This window comes from Mesoplodon bidens, assembly GCF_964165515.1.
Source record: "Mesoplodon bidens genome assembly, chromosome: 11".
NCBI lineage: Eukaryota > Metazoa > Chordata > Mammalia > Artiodactyla > Ziphiidae > Mesoplodon > Mesoplodon bidens.
In genome coordinates, this window is record NC_138167.1 from 54,407,043 (window position 1) to 54,433,521 (window position 26,479).

The 26,479-nt window shown below is 37.5% G+C and overlaps 1 protein-coding gene across 2 annotated transcripts in view; it reads right to left on the bottom strand.

Annotated features, from left to right (window-relative positions):
* Positions 1–1,306: 1,306 nt before the first annotated feature.
* PDZRN4 (PDZ domain containing ring finger 4) overlaps positions 1,307–26,479 on the bottom strand; it is a gene marked incomplete at its 5' end in the record, with an annotated part of 384,403 nt that continues 359,230 nt past the window's right edge. For both annotated transcript variants that reach the window (XM_081249261.1, XM_081249262.1), the window contains 5 exons: positions 1,307–2,921; positions 6,715–6,831; positions 11,098–11,199; positions 18,003–18,065; positions 20,915–21,013. In XM_081249261.1, the coding sequence (XP_081105387.1) occupies positions 1,401–2,921; positions 6,715–6,831; positions 11,098–11,199; positions 18,003–18,065; positions 20,915–21,013 (1,902 nt within the window). In that variant the 3' untranslated portion in view covers positions 1,307–1,400. The remainder of the gene's footprint in view (positions 2,922–6,714; positions 6,832–11,097; positions 11,200–18,002; positions 18,066–20,914; positions 21,014–26,479) is intronic.

Sequence of the window (26,479 nt, forward strand, 5' to 3'; positions counted from 1 at the left end):
TCACCCTCCCCCAACAAATTCATATGATGAAGCTCTAACCCCGAATGTGATGGTAGTTGAAAATGGGGCCTTTGGGTGGTAATCATGTTTAGATGAGGTCATGAGGGTGAGACCCTCATGATGGGATTAGTGTCCTTAAAAGGAGTGACAGCAGAGAGCTTTTTTCTCTTTTTCTCTCTATCATGTGAGGATAGAGCAAGGAGGCCATGAGCAAAACAGGAACAGAGCCCTCATCAGGGAGCTGAATTGGTTGGTGCCTTGATTTTGGACGTCCAGACTTGAGAGCTATGAGAAATTCCTGTTGTTTAAGCCACACATTCTATGGTATGTTGTTATGGTAATTTGAGCTGACTAATACAGTATCCATACAAACAATCTCAGATATTTCACTGATCTTCTCTGTCCATGTCATCCCCTAAATTGTTCTTGGCTTTTCCTTACGTGGGTGGCAGTCAAGGATAGCATGAACTCATGTTTATTGAATGCTTAGTCAGCATCTGTTAGATGCTCTACACACATTATCTAACTCAATCCTGGTAAGAATATAGGACACAATAATCTGTGGGAAGTATTTCAGGACAATTTCTTGAAAAAAAAGGGATAGAAAATGTATGCATTTTATAATCCACAATTAGGAGTCTGCTAAATAGTATATATATATATATATATATATATATATATATATATATATATATATAATTAATTTATATCTGGTAACTACAGTGAACAATGGAAATAAAACACTCCTTGATAGCTTTTCTCAGGGATAATCAATAATTTATTTCTCTTTTTTTGTCACAATTACCACAACTATCTAGCTACATGACCAATGTCACTACATACCACAGAAAGATTGTCCACCTACACTTTACTGAGACAAAGACAACGGCCATTTATGAGTTAAATGTACAACGGGATGTTAAAAAGAGGTGGCTTTTATGTATAAGACAAGATGTGGCACATGATTTATCAACAGGTTTGATTTCATATGTATTATGCCAAGAAGCAAGCAGAGAAATGTTTTGGCATTGAGTTGTTATTAAAGTAGAAAATAAGTAAACTAGAGAAATAAACCCAGATCTACAATAGATACATTAAAATAGGAAATTAATTAGCTCCTCAGTATTTTTGTTAGTATTTTTTGTTTTCTTTCCTTTTGTTTGTTTTTATATATAAATGAGTAATACGAATATATCACAAGTTAAAGAAAAATCTCAGCCAAAAAGAAGGTACCAGTATATGAAAAACAAATGAAAAATTAGCAGGTATTTTTGCTTACAAAAAATTTAAACTATAAAGAGTCACAAAATATATATAAAAACGCCACATTGAACGAGGCAAGCATCCTCTACCCAAACTGGTAGCACACTCTGAAAGTCAGCTGCCTTCCATCCATTCGGTCATACCGCGGTGACTGACAAAAAGGCATTAGGAACTCGTGTGCCATCAGGGGACTTGGCCCCATGGGTCATCAGTTCTTGGATTGTCATCCAGTTGTCCAAAATTTTCTTGTTTCTCTTCTTCATCATCTTTTTGTGACTCAGTTCAATGATGTTGACTTCCTTCTTGCCCTCGCTGCCGCTCTGGGGACTCTCCTTGAGACACTCCAACCGGCTCCGCATCATGAACTCTCGGCGGCGCCGCTGCTCCTTGGCCCGCACCAGGTGTTGCTTCCTCTCCTCTTTGCTCCAGTAGCGCCCCATTTTCATCTCACTCATGGTATCATCGTCCGTCGTCATGCCACTCCGCTCCTCCTTGATCTTTAAGGCACGCTCCTTCAGAATGCGGTCCCTCACGGGTCTCTTGGTGATGTACCGTGTCCCGTCACTCCTGATTTTCACCTTCCATTCCATCTTGGGTTCTGAGCACTTCTGAGACTCCTTGCACACGCTCACCAAGCTGAGCTGGCTCTGAGCATACTCGACTGCGGACTTCTGTTGAATTAACTGCATGTAGCTTTGATAATGCCGGGCATGTGCTGGGATGTTTGCATATCTATAGGAGGAGCTGTGGTAAGGAGAGAGGTAAGGGATGTGTTCACCGCTGGTCTTCTCTGGATCAGAAAGCTTGCTGCTTTCTGAAGTCTTCTCTTTGCCTTCAATGCCACAAGCTTGTTCAGTGGTTTTGGCTTTGGTTGACTCTTTACTACTCTGTCCAGAAGAGGACTGATTGGCTGCCATTGTGCTTCTCAGGTTTTTCTTATTGGTGAGGTTGATCATTCTTGGAAGGGAACTGTCAGGGGAACGGTCCACAGTGAGTGGAGTGCTTCTGCAGCTTTCAGCTGTATTGTAAGCACTAGAACTGTCTTTGTCTGACTTTTCTGGGTGTTCAAGGATGTCATCTAGTTTTCCCCTCTGCGTAGCTATGCTGGTGTTATAATTTCGGAATCCTCCATCGTGCAATGCCCAGATGTCTCCATACTGGTCTGTTAATTTCCGGAGCCTGTGAGCCTGCATGATATTTTGGCACTCAAGTTCAATATTTCTTAGTTCTTCATTAAGCAACTGTAGTTCGTGCTCCACTCCCTCTCGTCCCCCTTGATTGCATTCTATTGTGCTGCTTGAGTAATACAGGTCATACTCTCCATGCTTCCGAATCTTGCATTTGAGCTCCAAGAGCTGCCGAAACCTTTCACACTCCTCATCTTGGTTGCCAGTACAGTCTGAGTCGATGTATTCACCAGACACGAAGCTCTCATTACACTGAAGTTCAGCGCTTCCTAGAGTGTCTTGGCTCTGCCCCAGCTCTGTCTTGCTCTTCAAAGATGTGCCATTGGGATCCTCGGCTGCATTCTCCTGCTCTGAGCTCTCATCGTTCCGCAAGCTTTCATCTGTGCGCCCCACTCCACTGTCCTTCTCATGGTTGTTGGATGAGGATGTTGCTGTGTCTGTTGTGCCTTCTTCTTCTTCTTGTTTTTTTGGCTAAGAAAATAAAGTTGAGAGAAGAAAGAAAGCCAATTATTTTGAAAAACACCAATTGTTGGAAAACTTGCTTGAAAAAACAGTGCTTCTTGGCAAAAGTGCAGTTCCTAGAAAGCTGCCCTCATTTTAGTATCCATAACAATTTTAGAAACAAAGGCAATTAGCTCATGGCAGCTTTTTATGCTTGAATATAAAGAAAACAAAAGCTGCTTGAATATGGCTATGCTACTCACTTGAGGATAAATAAAACAGGAAACATTTAAATAAGTGATTCTTGTCTTAAGGTTTTCTCTCAGTTGGGAAACTGGAGGGAAGGTGTGTAAATGAGGTGACTTTATGAATTTCTGTGGTGATAACACACAAAAGGATGAGTAATACAGAGTGCTGAAATAGTCTTCAGAAATAGGAAGGCCTAGAGTTCAGAAGCCACATCATTTTGTTACTATTTTCTTTTCCTGAACTTTTCTCAAGTTCAGAGAAGACTTCATTGGATCTAGTAATACACTGATAATGATAAGCCAAACATCACAAAATTTCAGGAATAGGTTTGTTACTGGAGCCCAGGACCTTCCATCTATAGATGAGGAAACGTAATCCCAGATGGATGTAGCTTCTTAGGCTAGAGGTCAAGGGGGCCAATGCCATCACCCAGGGCCAGGATTTCTTACATGTCCAAGATGCTGTATTCTTGCATACATGTACTTTGACCTCAGTGCATCTCCAAATCACGTTGTTCAAAAGCAACAGTAATGTCTTCAGACTCACTTGGGTTACTTTAAAAGATTTTTCTACTCTTAACCAGTAATTTCCTTCAGAGGTGAGTTTTATTCTACTGAGAGTAAAATGACAGCTTCCCTGAAAATCTGAGCAGCACTGATTGCCAGACATGGGCATAATGTCAAAAAACATATTTTGAGATAGGTATGTAAATATATGTGAACTTCACTCCCTGGTAATTTTTGGCTTTTCATGCAGAACAATTAACTGTCACTGCCCTAGGGAAGTGCACATCTAATTGTTTCTCTGTGAATAGGATAAAGTTACTCTTTCTTCCACCACTTCTCTTATAAAAGTCTACATGGCAGTTTCTAGTTTGTATTCTCCTTATGTCTCAGTTTACTCACTATTTTATATATATATATATAATTTTTTTCCTTTAGCAGGAAATTATATAATTAAATATAATCAAGCTTGTTAGTGTCAAAGAAAGACAGAATGGGTGATAAAATGTAAAACAGGTCTGGAAGGTTAAGATAATTGTTGTTTTCTTCCACCTAAGTAATGGCGGAACAAAGTGTAATGAACGGGAAGAGGGTGGAGAACATGAGCACGTATCAGGTTAGTCTAGGATCCTCCATCTTTCCCTAAAATATTTTTCCTCATTTCTTAACAACATACTGAGATTGATTTAAAATGTCTTATTGATAAAAAATAATATTATACATAAGTAACTGTGACTAACAATGGAAAGCTTGATACATCCCTATGTCCCTTGCTATAAGGTGACAACAGCATCAAATGTGGTGACATCTGCACACTGTGCCATAAAACTCCCAGAGGATATTATTGATATTGGACATTTGAGTTTATATACCATATAACTTACATTTATATTTTTTCTCCTATCTAATGGTAAGCTGAAAAAATACAGGAAGGCAGCATTTTTTCTTATTTTTCATGCAATAAATGATACAGACAAATTAATTAGCAAAATGTGTGTTAACAACAGTTACAGGACCAAGGACAGCATGTGAAGTAAACCTTCAGATGGATATGTATTTTAGTTTTTAAATATGGATATGCAATTTTTAATTGAATTTCCCTTTCTTTTGTCACTGGTTTATGAGCACATGTGAAAACAGTTTTCTATTCTCAAACCTAGAATTCCTGGTTTCTGATATAATGCTACTCTATAATTTATCATTTCCCTATGGAATTATTATAGTGACAGGCAATGTTTCTACCAAGTCATTTCTAATGTAGTATTATTGTTTATAAGGGCAAAGGACTTTTAAAGGTTTCTGTACTTCTCATCATTTTTCAGTCTCATGGTGAAGAGAAATTTCTACACAATGAAAATCTCACCTCAGGGACATCTTGTGTTACCTCAAAAGACCTAGCATTTGTATTACATCTGATGAGTAGGCAGCATCTGACACCATATCACTTCACCTGGACAGGATTTCTCCCTTCTTTCTTTATTCCAACATCCTCCTGTCAATTTTGTATCAGGTCACATTTTTTATCTAAGAGAGAAAAAGCCTGGAGCAAGGACTTTCTTGCTTGCAGCTGCCACCAAAAAATATCTTTATTTGTGGCCAGTGTTGAAGTCATACATTAAAATTTCAACCTGTCCTCTTTATATTGAAAAGAAATTGCTACAGTAGCAGCATTGCTTTTGAGCATGAACTCTTATTTGTGAAGTGGCCACTGAGCATCCATGGTGAGCACAGAGTGTAGCACACATGTCTCTGTCAACTGTAGTTTGCAACCTAATAATTTATTAGCATATACACATGAGCATGCATGCACAGGCACACACATGCACACACACACACCTCTGTTATGGGATGACAGCATGTCAATGCATCTCATCATTCAGTTTGGTAAAGTGATAGGATGTTTGTGTCTTATATTCCTAAGCCTAACTGCCAGGATTTTTTTTTTTAATTACCTTTTAGGGTGAGTTAAGAATTAATGTTGAGAATAGGATGATAATTAAACAAATAAGCAGATTGACAGCGGAAGTATTAATAAAATTATATCAGGCAAATGAATGATATGAATCTGACATAAAAAAATCTAGGCTGGGGCTTCCCTGGTGGCGCAGTGGTTGAGAGTCCGCCTGCCGATGCAGGGGACATGGGTTCGTGCCCCAGTCTGGGAAGATCCCACATGCCGCGGAGCGGCTGGGCCCGTGAGCCATGGCCGCTGAGCCTGCGTGTCCGGAGCCTGTGCTCCGCAATGGGAGAGGCCACAACAGTGAGAGGCCCACGTACCGCAAAAAAAAAAAAAAAAAAAAAAAAAATCTAGGCTATATTGATCTTGATTTTATCTAGTAGAAAAACAACAACAATAAAAATGAAAAGAATACTAAGACTCGGTTTGCCACAAACCACACTGTGATCTTTCACTAGTTATGAATTACTTAAAGGCAGGAACTTTGCTCATTTTCTTTGTATTCTCAGGATCAAACATGGTACTTGAAACATATTAGGGGCTGAGAATTTTTTGTTGAATGAATATATGACCTTAAGACAAAATGATGTCAATAATCTCAAGTTGAACTACTCTTAATTCAGGAGTATAAAGGTGTAATCATGATACCAAATACCCAAATAAGGTTGATGGCTTACATCATGTCATCATCTTCCTAAAGTTGCCTAAATATTCAAACACATACATTAATATTTTAAAATACAAAATTACTTTTTTTGGGGGGAGGGGTTACCTCATGAGATATCGTTTATCTCTAGCTGGTATATTGAGAAGCAACATGCGTTTTTACTATTAAATTTCCAAATTAGGTTGAACAGTGCCTGGGTCAGCATTTGAATACTACTGTACTTTCCACAATGGCCCCTAAGCTTACCAAAGTAGAAGTATTCTTCATAGAAAAAAATTGTATTTATTCCCTCTGCTTCATTTGAGATGATCATTTGCTTTCAAAAATTACCATCACAGAGATGTTTGGTCAAACCCTTTGATTTTGTTTTTTTATTCCATTTATGGTTACACATTTAAAAAAGAACTAGCATCGTTTCAAATGCTGGAGTTCAGATTGTGACTCTACCTGCTCCACCTCACTGGCAGTGCGTTGCATTGCTTCATTATGCTGTTCTTCCAACATCGACAAGTTTAACTCCTCTAAATATTCATTCCTTTCATCTTCCAGCCAGCCTTCATCCAGCTGCAAAAGAATACATTAGTACATTACATTCGGTTAATGAGAACTCAAGCTAAAATAGGGTAAACTTAAATGGTGACTCCTGACTAGTTCCTTTTATCATAATGATTCTCTTCAAAATAACAGCCTCCTATAGTTCACCTCTCAGAAGGAAGAAAAGGTGATAAAAAAAAAATTGGACTCATGTCTTTTATCCTTCCCTGAAACAGAGCTACAGATTTTCTCTCATATCTGAGTAGACCTCACAGCACAGAACATCACCGTCTTTCAAAGTGTATGAAAAGCATACTGCATAATCCACAGCTGTCACGCTCATTACCCCCAACAGTCCCCGTGTTAAAGAACTGCAATGGTCCTAATAGGGCTATGAGACAATCGGGCCTTTTTCCTTAACAACACCCAAAGCAACTCCACACAAAGCACCCCCCACCAACACACACACACATACTGATGCTACCCTCATTCTGCTTTTTTATTTTTAGGCGGCTGACTTTCAAGTTAACAAGATGGCTTCTTGCCACAAATACGGACAACATTTATTTCATCTCAAAAAAAAAAAAAAGGGAAAATTCTAAGTTACTCTCAGTAAAGAGTGATGCTGTGCCGTGACTATTGTGATTCATTTCTCAGACCCAGTTCCAAGGAAAAAGACCTTAAATGTGCATGTAAGGGTGAGGGAACCGTGTGAAGCGTGCAGGGTTTTCTTTGTGGGTGCTGAAGGTAGGTATTCTTGTGGCAGTCTTACACAAACTAAACCAAACAAATCCTTTTGGCTTCTCAATACAAAAGGAAGTGGAAAACTGGTGGTTACCTTGCTAATATGATAAGTGTTGACGGTCAATTCAGATAATTTGCCTCAAAGTGGGTTTTTGGAGCTGGATTACATAAATTAGCTGTCTGTGCTGATTGAATTAACTGAATTATTGTCAAAGCTCCCCTTTACTCTGTGTTACAAAGAAACAGCAACTTTCTAGTGAGTCAAAATTGACAACAGTGGGAGATGTTTTCACCACTGCACAAATGGGTAAGCACCAAACAAACACAAAAAATAAGCTTGTCTTTAAGAGAACTGAACTTCTAAAACTTGAAAACAAACGTACCTGAGAGGACATTAAATTGCACCAGAAGAGGCATTAGTGTATATGTATCACATTCATTAAATGAAGGCAATCATAGGTTTCTTTTTATTTACTAAAGGCTACCTAGACCTTAAATTATTTCAAACTTGACTGGGCCAAAAGCATCAATGCATTTATTCATCCTCATTTATCTCATTGTGGCCTGAATAACTTGACCAAGTTCCACCCCAGTGACTTTGATATGCAGATGAGCTATGAAGATTAAGCTGACTAAAAATTTAAATTCAGTCCAATTCATAATTGTCCAAGTTTTACATTTTTTAATCCCTTTTAAGTTTCCCAAAGCTGCAAATGCCAGACTCCAAAAGAAATTACTTAAAGCTAGAAATGTTTATTTTTTATAAGCACAGCAAGGACTTTTTCTTTAACCAGGTCAAAACAAAATATCTGCCAACACTGATACAGTGAATGATGGAACAGAGTCTTTTGCAATTGAAATGAAGGGATGGGGAAGACAAAGAGAACAAATGATAGAAATTAATGCTTTCCTATAACTCTTTGCTTATTAACTAACCCCACAGATCCCTGAGTTGCCATGTGTAACTACTACCTAGTGTGTGTCTACTTTGATTAAGGCTTCCCTCTAGGCTGGAGGAATACACAACACACTAAGTCAGGAGAGATTCTTCTGGCTCACCTCCCTTCCCTGTCGCATTTCCCTTCCCCCTACACACACATTCATGGCAATCTGAGTTCAGTGCTGTGGCAGAGACAGACTTTTCCCTTGAGTTGAGCCGTGGGAAAGGAGGGGGGCTGTCATAATTATACAGGGGGATCTGTTTTCACAGTAGAGGCTCACACGTGGCATTTCCGAGAAAGAAACAACCTGCACTGTCTCAAAAGTTCTCTACAGTTCTTACAAGACTCCTCTCTGCCCCAATGTCCCAAGGGGAATAGGACAGAATAGCAATATCTTTAATGGTCTGAGGAAGAAGATGGTCAGAAAATGAAAGTAAGTTGACAGGGAATGAAAGAACTGAGTTATTTAAAAATATTGCACAGTTGCACAATACTGCCCCCAGCAACTCTGATCATTTCCGAGAATGTAGAGAGAATTTGAAACATTAAAAAAAAAAAAAAAAAAAAAGGCTAGAAAAAGCACACTAAAACTTCTATACTCTCCCTAAATAAAATACACATGCAAAAAAATGCAATAATGAGATATACTGAAACTGATGGGAAAATATGGTGATATAAATACAAGTTTTGTGTTGTTTTTGCCACCTTATAGCATGTATTGCTTAAATTACATTTTAAGATTATGGTATTAAAATGTATTTTCTTTCCTTATTTTTCTAGAGATCTGATTTTCTAAAGGCAATTAGCTGCCTTCCAGTGTCATGACAGCTTCTTCAGGATCAAGGGGCTAGGGCAGATCTTGATTTTTTTTTTTTTTTTTGCAGTACGTGGGCCTCTCACTGCTGTGGCCTCTCCCGTTGCGGAGCACAGGCTCCGGACGCGCAGGCTCAGCGGCCATGTCTCACGGGCCCAGCTGCTACGCAGCATGTGGGATCCTCCCGGACCAGGGCACGAACCCGTGTTCCCTGCATCGGCAGGCGGACTCTCAACCACTGCGCCACCAGGGAAGCCCCAGATCTTGATTTTGACAGACAGGATGATAGGCTACAGAGTCAGACAACCATCTTTTATCAACTGTGGAAAGAAAGTCTTGTTTGAAAATTCATCCTCCAACATTGACTCTTGGGTCAGGAGCGTAACCAGATATTCAAAAATGCCAGTGGTTTCACCAAGCATATGTACGCCATCAAAGATTAACAAGATCAGGTTTTATGTTATTAATTTCTATTTTTTCCACAGTATGTTATAGCTGTTATGTGGCATAGTAAAGGAAATGTTTTAATTCTAAATTAATGAGGTTCTCTAGCAGTTACATGGAAAGGGCAGGGAAACTACATTATAAAGTTGAAGTATCTTTTCTACAACAAGGATGACTATTGAGTACTCTTCAATTTACCATTAATTTCTCTAATATGTATTTAACCCCTTTATTCTGTTATTTTTCAAGAAAATGGGGTCATTGAGATTAACCGGTTTGCAAAATTTCCAGGTAATTAGTGCAATTTCATATGTATTTTAATAATTCACTCCCACATAGACAACACAGCCAGTTGTGGAGTTTCCTTTCCCACTCCTAGGACCTCAGGTGTGTAACTTTAGTCTGCCCTAGGCTATAGCAGGCTTCATGGGAACCATTCAGAATGGTCAAGGGCATAATGGAAATATATGCAGAAAGGGTGATCTTTTAAAACCACTATATTCAGGACAGGATTCGGTCTGACACTGACATACACTTACTCAATGTAATTTATAGATAGTATGTAGTTATTGAGTCTGAAATATATCAAATCAATAACCTGAAAGACAAATGGTGATATAACCAACTTCACTCACTGAAGTTGGTTATCCAGCACTGACAGATGGATAGAATGGTGACAATGTAATGTCCTTTCTGCATTGTGGTGGGGGATAAAAAGGATATAAAAAGAAGTACCAATAGTACTTTTCTTCCACCATTACCTCTCCTTTACTTTCATGACATCTCCCTCTGTAAAGATATAAAAAATTCTTTAAAAGCTATCAATTTGTTTTTGTCACACTAAACTTGTCACAAGTAAACATTTACTACACATGGAACTACACTGTACTACTTAAGGTATTTTATTGGATAAAGTTACTCTAAAAAGATTTAAGTTGATAGCTAGATATGCTAATGTTTCTCTCATTAGAGATTCTTTCAAGATACCTTAATATGCCAATTAAGTATTTTTAGATGAAAACCTAAAGCAAGGATCCACACAGAATTAAATATCACGTAAAGTCAATCATTTTTCATTTATGAATTAATTTAAATAACTGGCAAGTGGAAGGAGAGAGTAATGATTCAATTTTGTGTTTTCAAAAAAATAAGATGTTTAGCTGCTTTTCTGTGAAGCCATATTAAGGAGTCTTTACTTATAATTGTTTTGATAAGGTTGGCCAGTTGGGAAAGATGACTCAATTATATTTTGTATGCCTGGTTTTACAAACGTAAGTGGCACTGATCTGTTAGAGAATAGCAGACAGTGAACCTAAAGTGCAGTCTCAAGACTTTTGCTCTCTCTGTTCTGACCTGACTCCCCGGCCTTGCGACCAGCAGCACGATTCTCCGGCACTCATCACTAGACAGCAGGGCCACTGCCGCCTCCCGATCCTGGGCATCTTCCCCATTTATCTAGAAAACAGATGAAAGTGGCGCATTAGTTTCCATTTCCACAATGCTGCACACAATAAATGGCAAATATCAGCTCATTTATGGTAAATGTATGGACAATGAAGCTCACACAATGGGCTCGTCTTCAGCCCCTCAGTGGTAAGTGCCTACACTCAATTACGCGCTTACTGTAAGAGCCCTATCGATCCCTGAAGGATGGCGGACATCAGAGGAAGCAGTTATGTTCATAAATGTCCAACCTGCGCCCTGGCAACATACATCTAGCAACACAATTAACCAGCCCCTGACAGGTGACGTTCATCTTTCTCCACTCAGAGTAATGGAAGTGTCACTCTGAGATAATGGTGCTGGGGGAAGTAAGACCAGCAATACCACAACTGAAATCCGTCATCCTGCGTGCTTGCTGTGAGCCAATTAGCGAGCTGCCGCGTTATCTCTCACCGGGCGATGCTCCCGGGCTGCTGTTGCTTGCATTTTCATTTAATCATTTCGTATTTGCCTGTGGGTCTGACTCAGTTGCCCCAAATCACTCTCGGGATATCTTTCAGTGCTTAACTAATCAAATGAAGAACCAGTATCATTGTCATCTACTCCAGCTCCTTTCTCGGATCTATCCGCTTCCCTAAAACAACAAAACTAATGAAATATCTTAAGGCTCATCTGTTGAGTATACTTAAGTAAAATTTTTTAAAATTAACATAAAATAAGAAAAAACATTTTAAAATAAGAATGCTTACTGAAAGAAGCCAAGCTTGAGTAAACTTTCGATTAAAACAAAAGATTCTAGTGGTGTTTGAAATGTACCTTTTTCTTTTTTCTAAGCTCTACAGGGAAAAGAAGGTTCCTAAAGTTTGTATTTTAAACTACATTTCATGTTCAAATGTATTTAGCTCTTATTGATACACTTTTTTCTTTGGACATTTTAAATTTATTTTATTTTATTGATTGCTCAATTCCATAGAGATGAGATTTTTAATCCATAACACATAATCAAAAATGTGGGAAGAAATTTCAATTGAAGAGGTCAAGTAATTCTATCTAAAATAAGTATTAATTATTTCAGAAAGTGTGGCTGCATTGCCCTTTTTTTTTTCCCCAATAATTAATCTAACATCTTTCACTGAGAATTTCTGCTTAAAAGCATGAAGTAGACTCTTGACATTTTCTCCTTGTGGGTCTCTGGGATTCTGGCTGATTCATGAAGACAGACATAATTATCTGAAGACAAGCTCAGGAATCTCAACTGTGGACCACAATAAATGATTATTATTCCTAGACTCATACTTAGCACAAAGAAAGCAGACAATGATAGTCAAAGGGGGGGGGGGGAAATCATACAACCTCATGCTGTATTTTCTTACTGTGATCAAATGAATAGCTCCTTAGTTTTTCACTTGTATGTGTGGACAGGAAATTCAGCTTTTATAAAGTACATTCCCTCTTTTTTTGGGGGGGGGGGCAATTCTCAAATAAAATTCACCAAAATAGAAAATGAAAACTTTGATTCCAAACTGGGGACTAATGACCAAGAAGGATATGTTGTGGGTTTTTTTTTTTTTTTGTAAATATGTATCTGAAAATTTTGTACTGAGTCCAAGGCCATTTTTCTTCAAATAAACATAAATTGGCAGTGATGGATTCCACTACACCTCCCCCACCTCAATTGCGTGTAGTTTAAAAATAATGGTTTCTTTCAATTTTGAGAGCTTTTATCCATTTCATAGTAATTCTTAGTAGTATATCTGCGATGCATCTATTTGTCTATCAATTATGGACCTAATCGTTCACCTTCCCTCCATTGTAGGCATTGATCCTAAGGAGACTGAGTTGGATGATCTCACACAACTTAAACTTTTCTGTTTGAAATACAATTCTCACTACTACTTTTTCACTTGAGTATATGCATACTTCCAAATTCTTCATCTAAACTTTACTTACCATTAATCTAAACACTCTTCAGTCATGTTAATGTTATTGTTCATTTCCTCTATTAAAATGCAGATAATAGTGCCTTTCTCAGAGGACTGTTATAGGATTAAAATAGTTAATATAGGTGAACAGTTTAAATAAGTGCCTGTTATACAGAAAGTGCTCAGGCTTGCACATATTACTGTTAATGCTATTGTTGTTATTATTATTACTATGATTATTTATATTTTAATCCCTCAGAAAGACTCTTTTCTTCTAAACAAAGCAAATATATTAAAATTCATGTGGGGAGTGGTGGTGGTGGGATGAATTGGGAGATTGGGACTGACATATGGACACTAATATGTATAAAATGGATAACTAATAAGAACCTGCTGTGTAAAAAATAAAATAAAATAAAATTTAAAAAAATAGAATAAAATTCATGCATAACATTGAAATTCATAGCAGGAAACATGGTTCTAGTTTCAAAGATATCTATCTCATATATTTTTTTAATTTTTAGAGGGCCATCACGAAACAGTATGTCTGCATTTGATTTCCTTTATAGTTGGTGTTCTTCTCTCCTCTGTGAACTCATACTGATGAGAGCCATGGTCTCCAGTCCTGGCATTATGTTCTTTTTTTGGGAGGACAGATCATACATTGTAGAAACAGTTTTACATCCAGAATCATATGTGGAATGAAAGAAATCTGTCACAGAAAACTGGCATTAAAATGTAATCTTTGTTTATTTTTCAAAATAAAGGCTACCTTACCCACTTAGTTGGTAGATCCCGTTGCACTCGGGACATTAGTTTGATACCCAGATTGATATTGAGGCAAAAAATGCAGCCATAGGTTTCATCAAAGATGCCTTTCAAGGAATGACAAGACTTGAGGAATGGAATCAGAGAGAGATTTCCACCTTCATTTGCTCTGGTTCCTGAATGATGGCTCATAGCTACAGGATTGCTTGTGGGAAAGCAGCTTGCTGTGCCTGGAAACATCATGCAGACAGAAAGGTGAAGGACCCAGAAACAAGGGGAGGGCATAGATGAGAATTGGAGTCAGCACAATTTAGTGGAAGACTTCCATTTCAAGAAAAGAGAGGGAAAGAGAGCAAGGAGGAAGGCAATATTTAACCTTTGTTATAAATGAGGAAAAACTGATAGATAATATATCTGTCTCATTTTCTGTGCATGGTATATGCCAATATTAGTTTCAAAATGGATATTTTCTTGGCTTAGGAGAGATTTGTGGCAATTACAAAGAGAAATCAGCCGAAATTCCACTTTAAGCCTAATCTCCTGTATAGGCATATGAGTGTGTGTGTGTGTGTGTGTGTGTGTGTGTAAAACCCAAAAAGTCTAGACATATATTTATATAGCTTTTTTTTGCTTGAATATGCTAATTTTTAGGTTTCCTGTATCAGTGTACCATAGGCAGGTAGGCAACTACGCTTCTTGGCATTCAGCCACCTATAGAATTTATTTGAAAACCCAGGAGTCTTAGGCAAGAAAAAAAAGATTTATTTCAAATGTGTTTATATTTTAGTGTGGAGAGAAATAAGGTAAGTGAAGAATAGAAATACAGAGGTGAAAAGAACAGAAATAGGGGCAAAGCAGTTATCCAAAGGGAAGAAAGTAAGAGTAGGAAGAAACGGTGAGGACCAGTTTAGGGCAGAGAAAGAAAGAGAGCTGATTAGAAGTCTTATTGTTCCACTGTTTGAGCTTCTGCAGGGTTTTGTCAGGAATAATCCTTAGAAACATGACTGACTTTTCTGGCCAACATGAGATTAGATTGCTTACATGGAATAGTATATGCCAAAGAGAACGTAAGACTAGAGCACTCTTTACTTTAGACGGCTGATCATGTATGTCTTTAATTTTTCTCCTGACTCAGCACGGCAATTTTGTAAAAGAACTTCCCCATATTAATTCCTGGGAACACATCTGATACCACCAGTTTGTGGCAAAAGCACAGCAAATAGAACTGTCAAGCACTTGCAGAGAAAAAACACATGAGAGCTAGAATGTGTTCTCATGAAGGTGGGTCATGGTTTCTCTTCTGCATGATCCCTACCTTCTAACAATATCGTGTGATTACCTGTGTGTGTGGTGCCATTAGGTGAGGTTCTCTGACAGAACCGTGGAGCACTACAGTTAGAAAATTTTAGCTACACAATGAAGGCAGGACCATAGATATACTCTACTTAGGTCATTGTGAACAGGAAATTAAAATCACGATTGCTCTAATGAGATTCGTTTAAATCAAAGCCAGCCAGGAAACTTAAAGGATGAGAAGAAATCCTCTCTTTCTCCCACTCTCATCTCCCTGGGAAAGGATTCATTAATTGTTCATTACAGGGTATCCCATAATCTCCTTACCAGCCACACGGGAGCTATTTGTCTATCGGTACAATTTTGTCAAAAATTTTTTGTCAAAAAGTTTTCTTTTATATAATTTTACTATCACCCTCAAGATTCTTTGTTCCCTGTGTGTGCAGATAGAATTGAATTCTAGTCTTTTTAATGTGACAGGTATTTATTCATTAGATGTGACATATTTGTCACTAGACATAAACTAATCAGGAAAACCACAGCACTTTATCAATCCTGCTGTTGTTTCTTCAATGAATCAAGTCCATTAAGGAATGCCTTATTATCCAGAAAATATCTTATCTGAAAACTTTACCTGCCCATGATATAGCCAAGAATAAGGAAGTGTCAAAATACATAGTATGCATCTGTGGAAACACGTGTACTTTATTTCTATCAAACTCTACCCACAGAACTAATAGACACCATTTTACTAACTGTATTTGTGTATCTAGCCTATGGAAGGTGGTGACCTGGAAACTAGGAAGGGAGCCAGTGAGTGCACAGTAGTGGGTATGGGGCGTGGTGAGTAGATGGTGAGAGGAAGAAGTGACAGCTGGAAACAGCAAGAGGAAAATGACAAAACATAGACCCAATGCATCAGAAAAAGTAGCCAACTGGTGTCATTTAATATCAGGGCACACAATCTTACAGATCTTTCAGCCATTGAGCATTTTACTCTATTATATATAGCACTGTGTGATGACTGCTGGGTGTGACGTGACCCTCAGCATCAAAGGAAGGTTACATTCTTTTCAGTATATTTAATTGGAGATGTTAACAAAGTGAACAACACATTTAAAATGATTTCTAAATCAAAATCTCAATGAAATATTTTTGAAGCTTTCATTATCTGGATGACACACGAAGATGGTATCCCTTTTTATTAATGAGGGTGTATAAGTAAAGTTTTACTGCAGATTTTATTCTTCCATCTATCCTATCACTCTACTGAATACCCGTGTTTCATTCACTCGTTTGCTCACACGAGTGTGAGAAAAACATTGAAAATATGGTGGCAAACAAGACTAAGTCTTGGTTTCTTGATTCACTTTTCCTGTCCCTGAGTTATTCAGTGATAGACACATCCCATTTTGTTTAACTACAGGTCATCACTTAGGGAGCTCATTAAAGTAGGAATTATGTATTCTTCAAGTTTTCTGAAAACTAGTGGGACCATAACCTCTAATTCATACTTTTATTCTTTCCTCGTTGGAGCCTTAGTAGAGGGTCCTTGATGAAAAAGGAGTTCTGAGGCCTCTCACTAGAGAAGGGAAGGGGTATGGAGAAGTGGTGTGATTCAGTGAGTACCCCCCCAAAGAAAGGAAAGAAGACCAGCAGAAGGCTGGGCAGAAGAGCTCTCGTGTGGCACAACTTTCTCACGACAACATCGCATTGTACTGTAATCATCTGCGTAAGCAGCTGTCTTCCTAATTACACAGGGAATGCCCCAAAGGCTGCCATGGCATCTTGTCTATTTTTAAAGCCCTGGTTCCAGGTAGAGTGTTGAATCCATATGTGTTGAATTGAAAGAAACATTCATTAGGGGTTCATATCTAGGAAGGAGAATGAGAACAACAGATCTGTCATAACAATTAAAAGTTTTGCAGAATGTTTAACAGTTTGTAACTTCTTCAATTTGTCATTTGAGTCCTCCTTCCTGTCTTGAAGTTGTGATCTGCAGTGAAACTCAACCCCCAAGGACCTCTGTTCTTATTTTGGGTTAAACTGGACATAAGAGCTGGGGCGCTGTGTGTCTTCCTCCAGCCACCCTTTATAAGAAAGGAATCAGAAGGGATAGAGCAGGTCAAGGAAGATTTAGGACAGAAACTTTGGCTTTTGCAGTTTTTCCTGGTTGGGCCGGGAACTTTCCAGTCTACATACCCCCTATAAGGGGCTTACCATCTCTATTTTTAAACTGAAATTCAGTCAGCCTCTATGTTTTCACATTCCGCCTTCCACATGTCCCCAGCAACTCATTTATAAATAATTAAGATGTCTTCAGACTTCTAAACTTTCATAGTAATGGAACACTGGGATCCCTGTTTACCTAATTTATTGTGGAAAAGGCAGCAATAACTGCTGCTGATGCTAGTAACAACAGCAGTTAATACTTATTACTCACCATGCACTGTGTGCTAAGCACATCACATGCTTAATCATATCTAACCTTTGCAACAATATATTTTACTATTACCATTCTTTAAGATGAAGAAACAGGCTTACAATGAGAGGTTAAGTAAAGAGCCCAAGTAAGTGATTGAGATGGAAGCTGAAGTCGAGGTATCTGAGTACAGAGATTATGTCTTACTCACTAATTATTAGCTAATAATCCTTAATAAATGGCACTATCCTTATTTTTAAAAAGGTTTAAATGATCACTTTTAGTTTTGTAGATGTTACTATCCAGAAATAAAGACAAATCATTTCCTCTAACATTTTTCAAGGAACAAAATAAAATTAAAACTATTGGACAGATAGTAGGAAATTAAAGGAAATAATCACACCACATACTTGCAAAATACGATCCCCTTCTCGAATCCGGCCATCTTTGGCAGCAATGCTGTTTGGATCTACCTGTAAGGGAGAGGACACACAGCTTCAACCGGATATGCAATATCCTCCCAGGAACTTAAAAATATGGTTTTAAAAAATATTTAAAGGGCTTCCCTGGTGGCGCAGTGGTTGGGAATCTGCCTGACAACGCAGGGGACACGGATTCGAGCCCTGGTCTGGGAAGATCCCACATGCCGCGGAGCGGCTGGCCCCGTGAGCCACAATTACTGAGCCTGCGCGTCTGGAGCCTGTGCTCCGCAACAAGAGAGGCCGCAATAGTGAGAGGCCCGCGCACCGCGATGAAGAGTGGCCCCCACTTGCCACAACTAGAGAAAGCCCTCGCACAGAAACAAAGACCCAACACAGCGATAAATAAATGAATAAAATTTAAAAAAAATAAAAATTAAAAAAATAAAAAAATATTTAAAAAAGTATTTCAAGTTTTTCTATTGATTTATAGAGTGCATGCCAAATTTTTGTCAACTGATTCTAAAAATGTAAATGAGCTATTTTAGAATTAATTACAATAAAATTAAAGAGTACTAGAGCACATCTTGATTTGTAGACCACTTTTCTCTCCCTGCCTCTTTTTGTTTCTTCCTTCCTTTTATCCTTTCCCCCCTTTTTATTTTATTTTATTTCATTTTATTATTTTTTTTTATATCTGTTCACTCATTTCTGTATCCCAACTGTCAGACATGGTCTTCAGCTGACATGATCCTCAGCTGATGTTAATACTAGGACCCAGGAAATTTACTTTCTGCTAGGGTGATTTTTAAATCCTGTCTTAGCTGTCTGAGAAAACCTGATAGCTATACCCTAAGTCCATACTTATTAAAGGGATTTCTGTGTTATGAGCACATTAATTTATAAAGAGATTTATAATCTATGTAGCTCAAGAAGTGAAAAAAAATCCTATCCATGTAGATTATTACTAGACACTACTTTACATATAGGGTGAAGTATATTAACTGTCACTTATTTTAGAATAAATAGATATTTAAAGCTCTATTAAGAGTTTATCAACATTTTAATGGGCCAAACTTGAGTGATGACTTACTGTTCACTGGGGGTAATTCCATCTATCACATTTCACATGAAGGCTTCAAACCATTTATTGGAGCTTATTCTAGCAAAGCCTTTTTTTTTTTTCTTTTTTAAAGCAAAGTATTTCAAGTGTAGGGTAAGGTTGATCCATCCTATCCAGATGTTAGATATTACTTTTTAATTAGGTGGTGCCAGCCAATAAATGAGTTTTAAGTGATCAATCAAGAACAAAAGACACTATAATTACATGTAAGATGTATAGGGAAATATTGTTTCCAAGTAATTTTGTTCTCTTCCTGTGGCTTTTCTATTATCCCTGAAAAGTAAAGTTCCAAAGCTGACATGTTTAAATAGTAAACAGAGACTTACTTGAAGGAAACAAGGGATGATTAATCAATTGTATCCTATTTAGAAGACATTCACAATCTAAAACTTTGTCTTCAGAACAGTAATCAAACTAATATTAAAATTCTGCATTTGTACCTCCATACATACTACAAAAGATAATGCTGCAGGTGTTTCCTTATACTTCCTCACCATAAGCAGAGGGGTTATCATAGTTGTTAATTTAAAAGAAGTATATAAGTGAAGTATTCTCTGGAGATTTTTCCATAGTGAGAGCCAGTCAGTAGATTCTTTGGTAAACTGATACATTTATAGAGCTGCGTAGTTTTCTAAGTTCATTAATTATATTATCTCTGCCAGAGTCTAAACACCTCTATAAAAGTAATGTGATAAGCATTGTCGTACTAAGTTTCTAGGTGAGGAAGCCGAAGCTCAGTAAGTTAGGTAATGTTTTCAAAGTCATGGCCAAGAAACTTTGGAACAGCACAGAACAGCAATTAGTATTTAGTTTGGGTTTACACATACATATATACATACATGGTTTCACACACATATATGTGTGTATACATACATATATGCAGGAGTTAGATAACATATCTATATATACTTGTATATGTATATATGTGTTTGAATGTATATGTGTAATTATAAATATGTTTGTATGTGTATATGTATATATACCTCACACACACACACATAATACCTTACTACTTCTCATAAAATTATTCTTTTGGGAGTTTCAAAAAATCACCTATAATAATAAATTTTGCTTCACATTTTTTCAGAGTTATTAACACTGAGGGCATTTCACATTTACGTAACTTACTTTTTTTAATTGAAGTATAGTTGATTTACAATGTTGTGTTAGTTTCTGGTGTACAGCAAAGTGATTCAGTTATACATGTATGTACATATTCTTTTTCATACTCTTTTCCATTGTGGCTTATTACAGGATATTAAATACAGTTCCCTGCGTAAGTACCTCACTTCTTGAACGTGATTATGGGGCTGAATAAAACAAACAAATGGATGCACTTCTTGGATACGATATTTAAATTTATCAATTCTGTCAGCAGAGTAAAATATCTGATTATTGTGAATATTAGATTTAAAAGTCAATGCTATTGTTAACAGGACAGATAAAAGACACGGCGGAAACAGAAGGACAAACGTTTGCTGATCAAAAACTTTGCTCGGCTTCCTGTGTACTTAAGGGACTTTATTCAGATTTAGACAATGTTACAATTTTTGCACTTCTCCTTACTGGGATTCTGTGGTGAAAGCATCCACATTAAATAGGCTGATAATAATTCCATTACTTGGGCAACATAATTTACTTTCCTAATTGAAAGTGACAACTACTGGCACATTGCCAATTCTTCCCATTCCAGCATCCCAGGGATTTTCTGATCGTGAGTCATTTCACTCCACTGCTCGCTGTCTGCCTCCCCTAACCTCTCCTCCATGGCATTTCTCACCTCGCTGACATAAATGCCGGTGTCTTCTTCATCATCCGTTCGGTAACAGACTGTCAGGCCCAGCTTCTCTTGACTGTTAACACGACACAACTCGACCTCCTGAGAGAAAAACACACACAGAACGACATTTATCTCAGAGAGAAATCAAATCCCGCAGCAGGATGGAGAACTCACTGATATTCTCTAGGCCATCCTGGGAAGTCTTCATAATTATTGCCCAACATCTGAAATTAACCCATCTTACCAGAATCCTCACAATTTACTCTCAACATGTATATCTGTATATTCAGGCCAGTGTTTTAACTTTTCATTGTAAAGTTGGAGATGTGCAGTTTTTTTGTATTAAATCATAAAACTTTACAAAACCACAAATGAAGATTAAATAAAATGTGTATAAATAAAAAATGTGGAATCAAGAAAATATTTGAGAATGTTAAAGTAGGTAGCAAAATGTTTATGAAACTACTGAGAGTACTGTGTTTTTATTTGTATTTTAATAAAACAAAATTAAATTCAAATAAATAAAGACTAAACTGTACATCAATTCTTCTTTTGAGTTCTATACAACATTATAATAAGCAAGAGCTCTGTGTAGCTCAGGCCAAGGCTTTCTATTATCTTGTAGCAGCTCTCACCCTTGGAAAGAAATGGGTTCATCCAGGCTGTAGGGAGAGACATCAACAGTCATATGGGCAGAGGCAATGATTCAAAAATGTAGCAGTAAATGAACAAGGAAACACATTTACTGAAACACATGGCTAAGGGGCTTGAAAGGTCAGTCCTTAGGTAATGTATATTGAATCTATTTCTTGATTTATATTCAGTAAAATAATAATACATTTCAGTGTATTTCATTTTTATATAATAAAATAGACTTGTACTACTCTCAGAAGCAGATGACTTTTAGAATAAACTGCATAATTCCAAGTACTGAAACACAAAGTGGTGCTCTCATCATGGAGAACGTGTTCCCATTGGATGGAGCTTATAAGGCCCTTTAGTAAAGAATCAGATGAGGAAGAACAGAATAAATTTAAATTGGAAATGAAATCTAGACCATCTTTCTAAAACTGAGGCTTTGTGGGAGTTACGAATTTGTCTGTCTTGCTTAATGCTCTTTCTCTAGTGCCTGGAACAGGGGACTGTTCAGTGTGGGGACTCAGTTAATGCTGGTTGAAGGGTGATGGCTTTTATTTCAAAATATATCCTAGTGTTTATACCTTTTTGTAAAACAATAATTAAATAATATTTCCTCTTTAACTGGAGGCAGATTTTGTGTTTCTGTGTGTGTGTGTGTGCGCGCGCATGCACGCACATGTGTGTATGAATGAAGGGAATAAAGTTTGTTAATAAAGTATCCGTTTAACTGTATATGATCTGAAATAGTTACCAGGACTAAATAAACAGAAACTCACTTAATTTCAAACTAGAGGATATTTTCCAGTACACTCTGCTACATTTGAAGAAGTACCTTCCCTTTTAACTTTGTATTTCAGTGAAGGTCTTGTCATTGGAAAATGACCATTTATTTTAGTGACATACTATAAACCAAAGGTAAATCCTTAACAAAGATAGACTGTCATAAGCTCCAGTGACCAATAATTTCCCAGCTAATAGCAAATAAAAGAAAATTTAAATCTTCTATCCTGAGACATGTACTGCAAATTGGTGAAGTACACGAAACCGTGAAGAATGCTGACTTTCCACCTGGTGGACAAAGATACTCTAAATTACACTACAGAGCTTTAAAAGGGCATGGTGTATGTTGAACAAGAAGAAAAAAAAGTCTTTTCACTTAGAGGAAGAACAGCAAACAGTGACATGTTTTGGCACCAGAAGCAAAAAGTATACACCAATCAAGGGCATTTTCAAAATTGGCAACAATTAATGCCTCTAGAGGGAAAGAATGCTTGACTAAAACTGTAACATTAGGAAGGAATTATAGCAACAAAAGAGCTTCGATTACAGCAATGAGGTATACAGTTAAGGAGTAAAGAAGCTTGTGATTCCTAAGAGGCCTACAAGGAAACTTAAACACCCCATACAAAATTGAAAGTGAGACCTTTAAATTAAAGCAAATGAGCTGTATTCGGAGCTGAAATCCATTGACTTTCGATGTCCTTCTAATAGCACCGGAGAAAACACCCCATCCTGTGGGAAGTTGTTTCTAGAGGGAAGCATTCCTTTCCTGAATGTTTTCTCTACACTCTCCATGCTGTACTGTGGTTTGGTGTTTGTTTAGAAGATGCATACTTAAATATTTTGTGGTAAAATGGAACCAATCTATTAAAATAAAAAGGGTAGAACCACCCATACAACACCAATATCACCAAGAATCACAGGGAAACAGAAATCTGAGATCCTGAGGTCAAAATAACTCTTCAATATTGTCATCTTATTGAACCTAAGCAAAACTGTGAAGCAGGTCTCAAAGTTACCCACAGCATCTTTGTTTTCAACATCACCCCCTCCCCCTTTTAAGATACTGGGCATCCTCCTACTATTTCTTTTGCTTCCTGGAGTTCCTAAGGCTGCCTACCTAGGAAGCCATTGGGATTTCAGGCTTGCCATCCTAATTATCTCCTAGAAAAACCTGGTATTTGGTGTAGTCTTCCATTCTCTCACAAGTAGCTCTTGAGATATAAAGATAATTGATAAATAAATGTTTCTTAAAGGGATCATCATTAGTAATTATTTAAAATGTGGCCCCATCCAGGGTTTGGTTCACACCAATAAAGACTGAAAATACAATTTTTATTACAAACCTTAATTCAAAGGACTGAACTTATGGAAGTAAGATACCAGGCTCCAGAGGAGGTGCAAGTGAGATTTCTTGGATCCCACAAACCACCGAGCACCAGCCCCAAGTGCGAACTTGCAATTCTTTCTTTGGTTGAGAATGTTTCAGATACTACAGATTTCATATTGGTACACAAAAGCATACATTTTAGAATCAAAGTTTCTTTAATTCTATGACAAAATAACTTATAAGCAGTTACCTGTTGACAATTTTGTTTGTATGAGGTAAAGGTGGCTTTCTAAAGGCTACTTATCTAAAAAGAAGCCTCTAGCCCAGGTTTAACTTTGTATTCCATTCACAGTGCACACAAGCCTCTGACTTCTGAAGAAACAACCTTCTGGTAATAGAGAATGTTTTCCCTAACAACTTTCATACCTTTCCCTCTGTCACGAGGAAGCTGTTTGATGAAAAACATAAAAGTGAAATGCTACCTCTGTACATTTTCTCTGCGGAGACCATTCTTGGGTATCTACAAATCAAAGGCAAGTCCGCACGGATGGCGCTGCTAACCATCCATAAGTCATTTGTGACTGGAGTGGAAGAATCACTTCATATATCCGATGAAACCACATTCATTTTGGCTTAAATGTGCTTTAAGATGCTATGTTCTGGGAATATGTACAGTCCCTTAAAAAAATCAAATCACAGTATCTAATCCTGTGAGAAACTGATTATTGAGATTGAAGGTAGAGTAGGAAATTAAAGTTAGTTAGTAAAGTTTGCTGTGAAATATCCTTTGAATTATAGAAAGAATGGGATTTTTATATAAATTGGTTGCACTACAGTGCTGTGAATATTTTGTATTTTTTTATGATTGGGTCTAAGGTGGAACAAGGAACTTAAAAAGAAAAAAAACACACTTTTGCTTTTTAGATGGAATTCTCTTGCTGGAAGAAGAACTGAGGCTTGAAGCTGCCTGCAATGTTTTTTTTTTTTTTTGTTTGTTTGTTTGTTTTTTTGCAGTACACGGGCCTCTCACTGTTGTGGCCTCTCCCGTTGCAGAGCACAGGCTCCAGTCACGCAGGCTCAGTGGCCATGGCTCACGGGCCCAGCCGCTCCGCGGCATGTGGGATCTTCCCGGACCGGGGCACGAACCTGTGTCCCCTGCATCGGCAGGTGGACTCTCAACCACTGCGCCACCAGGGAAGCCCTGCAATGGTTTTTTAAGCAAATTGTTTCCACACTCTAAAGAGCTCTGAGGCCCATGGCATGAGTAAGAAAATTCAGAGGCAATCAGTACTACACAAGTCAGAATAAAAACCAGGGCTAAACAAGATGGTCACTGATATCAACTGACAATCCCGAGAGAGGGGTCTATTGTGTCCATATCTTTTTTTTAAATTTTATTTGTTTTTTGGTTGTTATTTATCAGACAGCATATCCATTACTACACAAGCTTAGTATTAATCATATATCATTGTCTTAAATTTTGTAATGTTGATTAGTAACTAGTGAAATACCATGCTTAATTGTTCCAACAAAACCTTTATTAAAAATGAATTAAGTAGGAAATATGAAAACTTTAACCCTCCCAGCTAAGAGAAGCCTAGATACTCTACTGTGAAAACATTGCTTCAATTCACTCTCTCCTGGATAGTGGAAATCAGGTATAAAACTCAGTAAAAAATAAACGACAAAACTCCTGGAATACCTAAATTGCTATGACTACAACATTTCAGGCTCGGACACCCCAACTCCAAACATTCAAAACAAGTTGCTGCAACTAGTAAATAAATTACATTTTATAGAGACATTAAGGTAAAAGCAAAAGCATGTGGTCCTGTCTTTACGCTAACACCCCTAACCTCACCTCCTCACTCAACCACTTTCCCTTTTCAATGATATTGTGAAATATAGGCAGTGTTTAATCTTATCCTATTCTTAGTGACTTTCTCTTTCTGAATCCTTTGAGAAATAAAACTGCCACATTTTTCTAGATCCAGGTTGTCTGCTTCTCACTGTGGACTCTGAATTGCCTTAGGAAGTCTTAAATTACCCATTTGTAATCAATTTTACAGCCTAACAAAGAAAAAGATGTTAATTTTCTTTATACTTTTAACTGGGGAAGGGAATGGATTCACAAGGCCAGTAACTAAGAGTCCATGTCAGGAGTAGAAATGGGTAACTTAAAATCAAGGTGAGTGTGAGAAGTGGTTTGTATTTTGTATCGTTACTTCTGCTGTGTCGACTAGAGAATCAGGCCAGCGGCATGGGCACCTGCCCTTTAATGGGCTTTCACCCAGTCCTGCTCTGTCAATACCAAAGTGCAAAGGCAGGGCAGGAAACCAGAAAAACGTGCTGTTTACATCAGACATGTTTTATTCCTTTCTTCCTATTTTGATATTATATCTTTTGAGAAAGCTGCACTTGTTTTTAAGTATTAGGATCATGTGGTTTACCTTTGTAAGAATCTAGAAATTCAGGGTTTTTCACAGTTGACTCTTGAGATTTGAACAAAACATAAAATGATCATTTATTAGCTTATGAATGGCACTGCTAAATATCCATAGTCATCTGTGTCTAGATTCTGTGATTTATATGTTAGTTGTTGGCGGGTCTACATCAAGATAATTCAACATATCATAGCAATGTACAGAAAAGACTACTCACAAAATGTCATTTCCATAGTTGCTTTACTTCTAAAATATCCACTTTAAGCACTCCATGCTCTGATCAGCTTCCATTTCCACTCCATAATTTGTGCTCTCTCACTGGACCCTGAACCTGTTGACCCTTCCAGTTTTCACTATCAATAATTCCCTCAC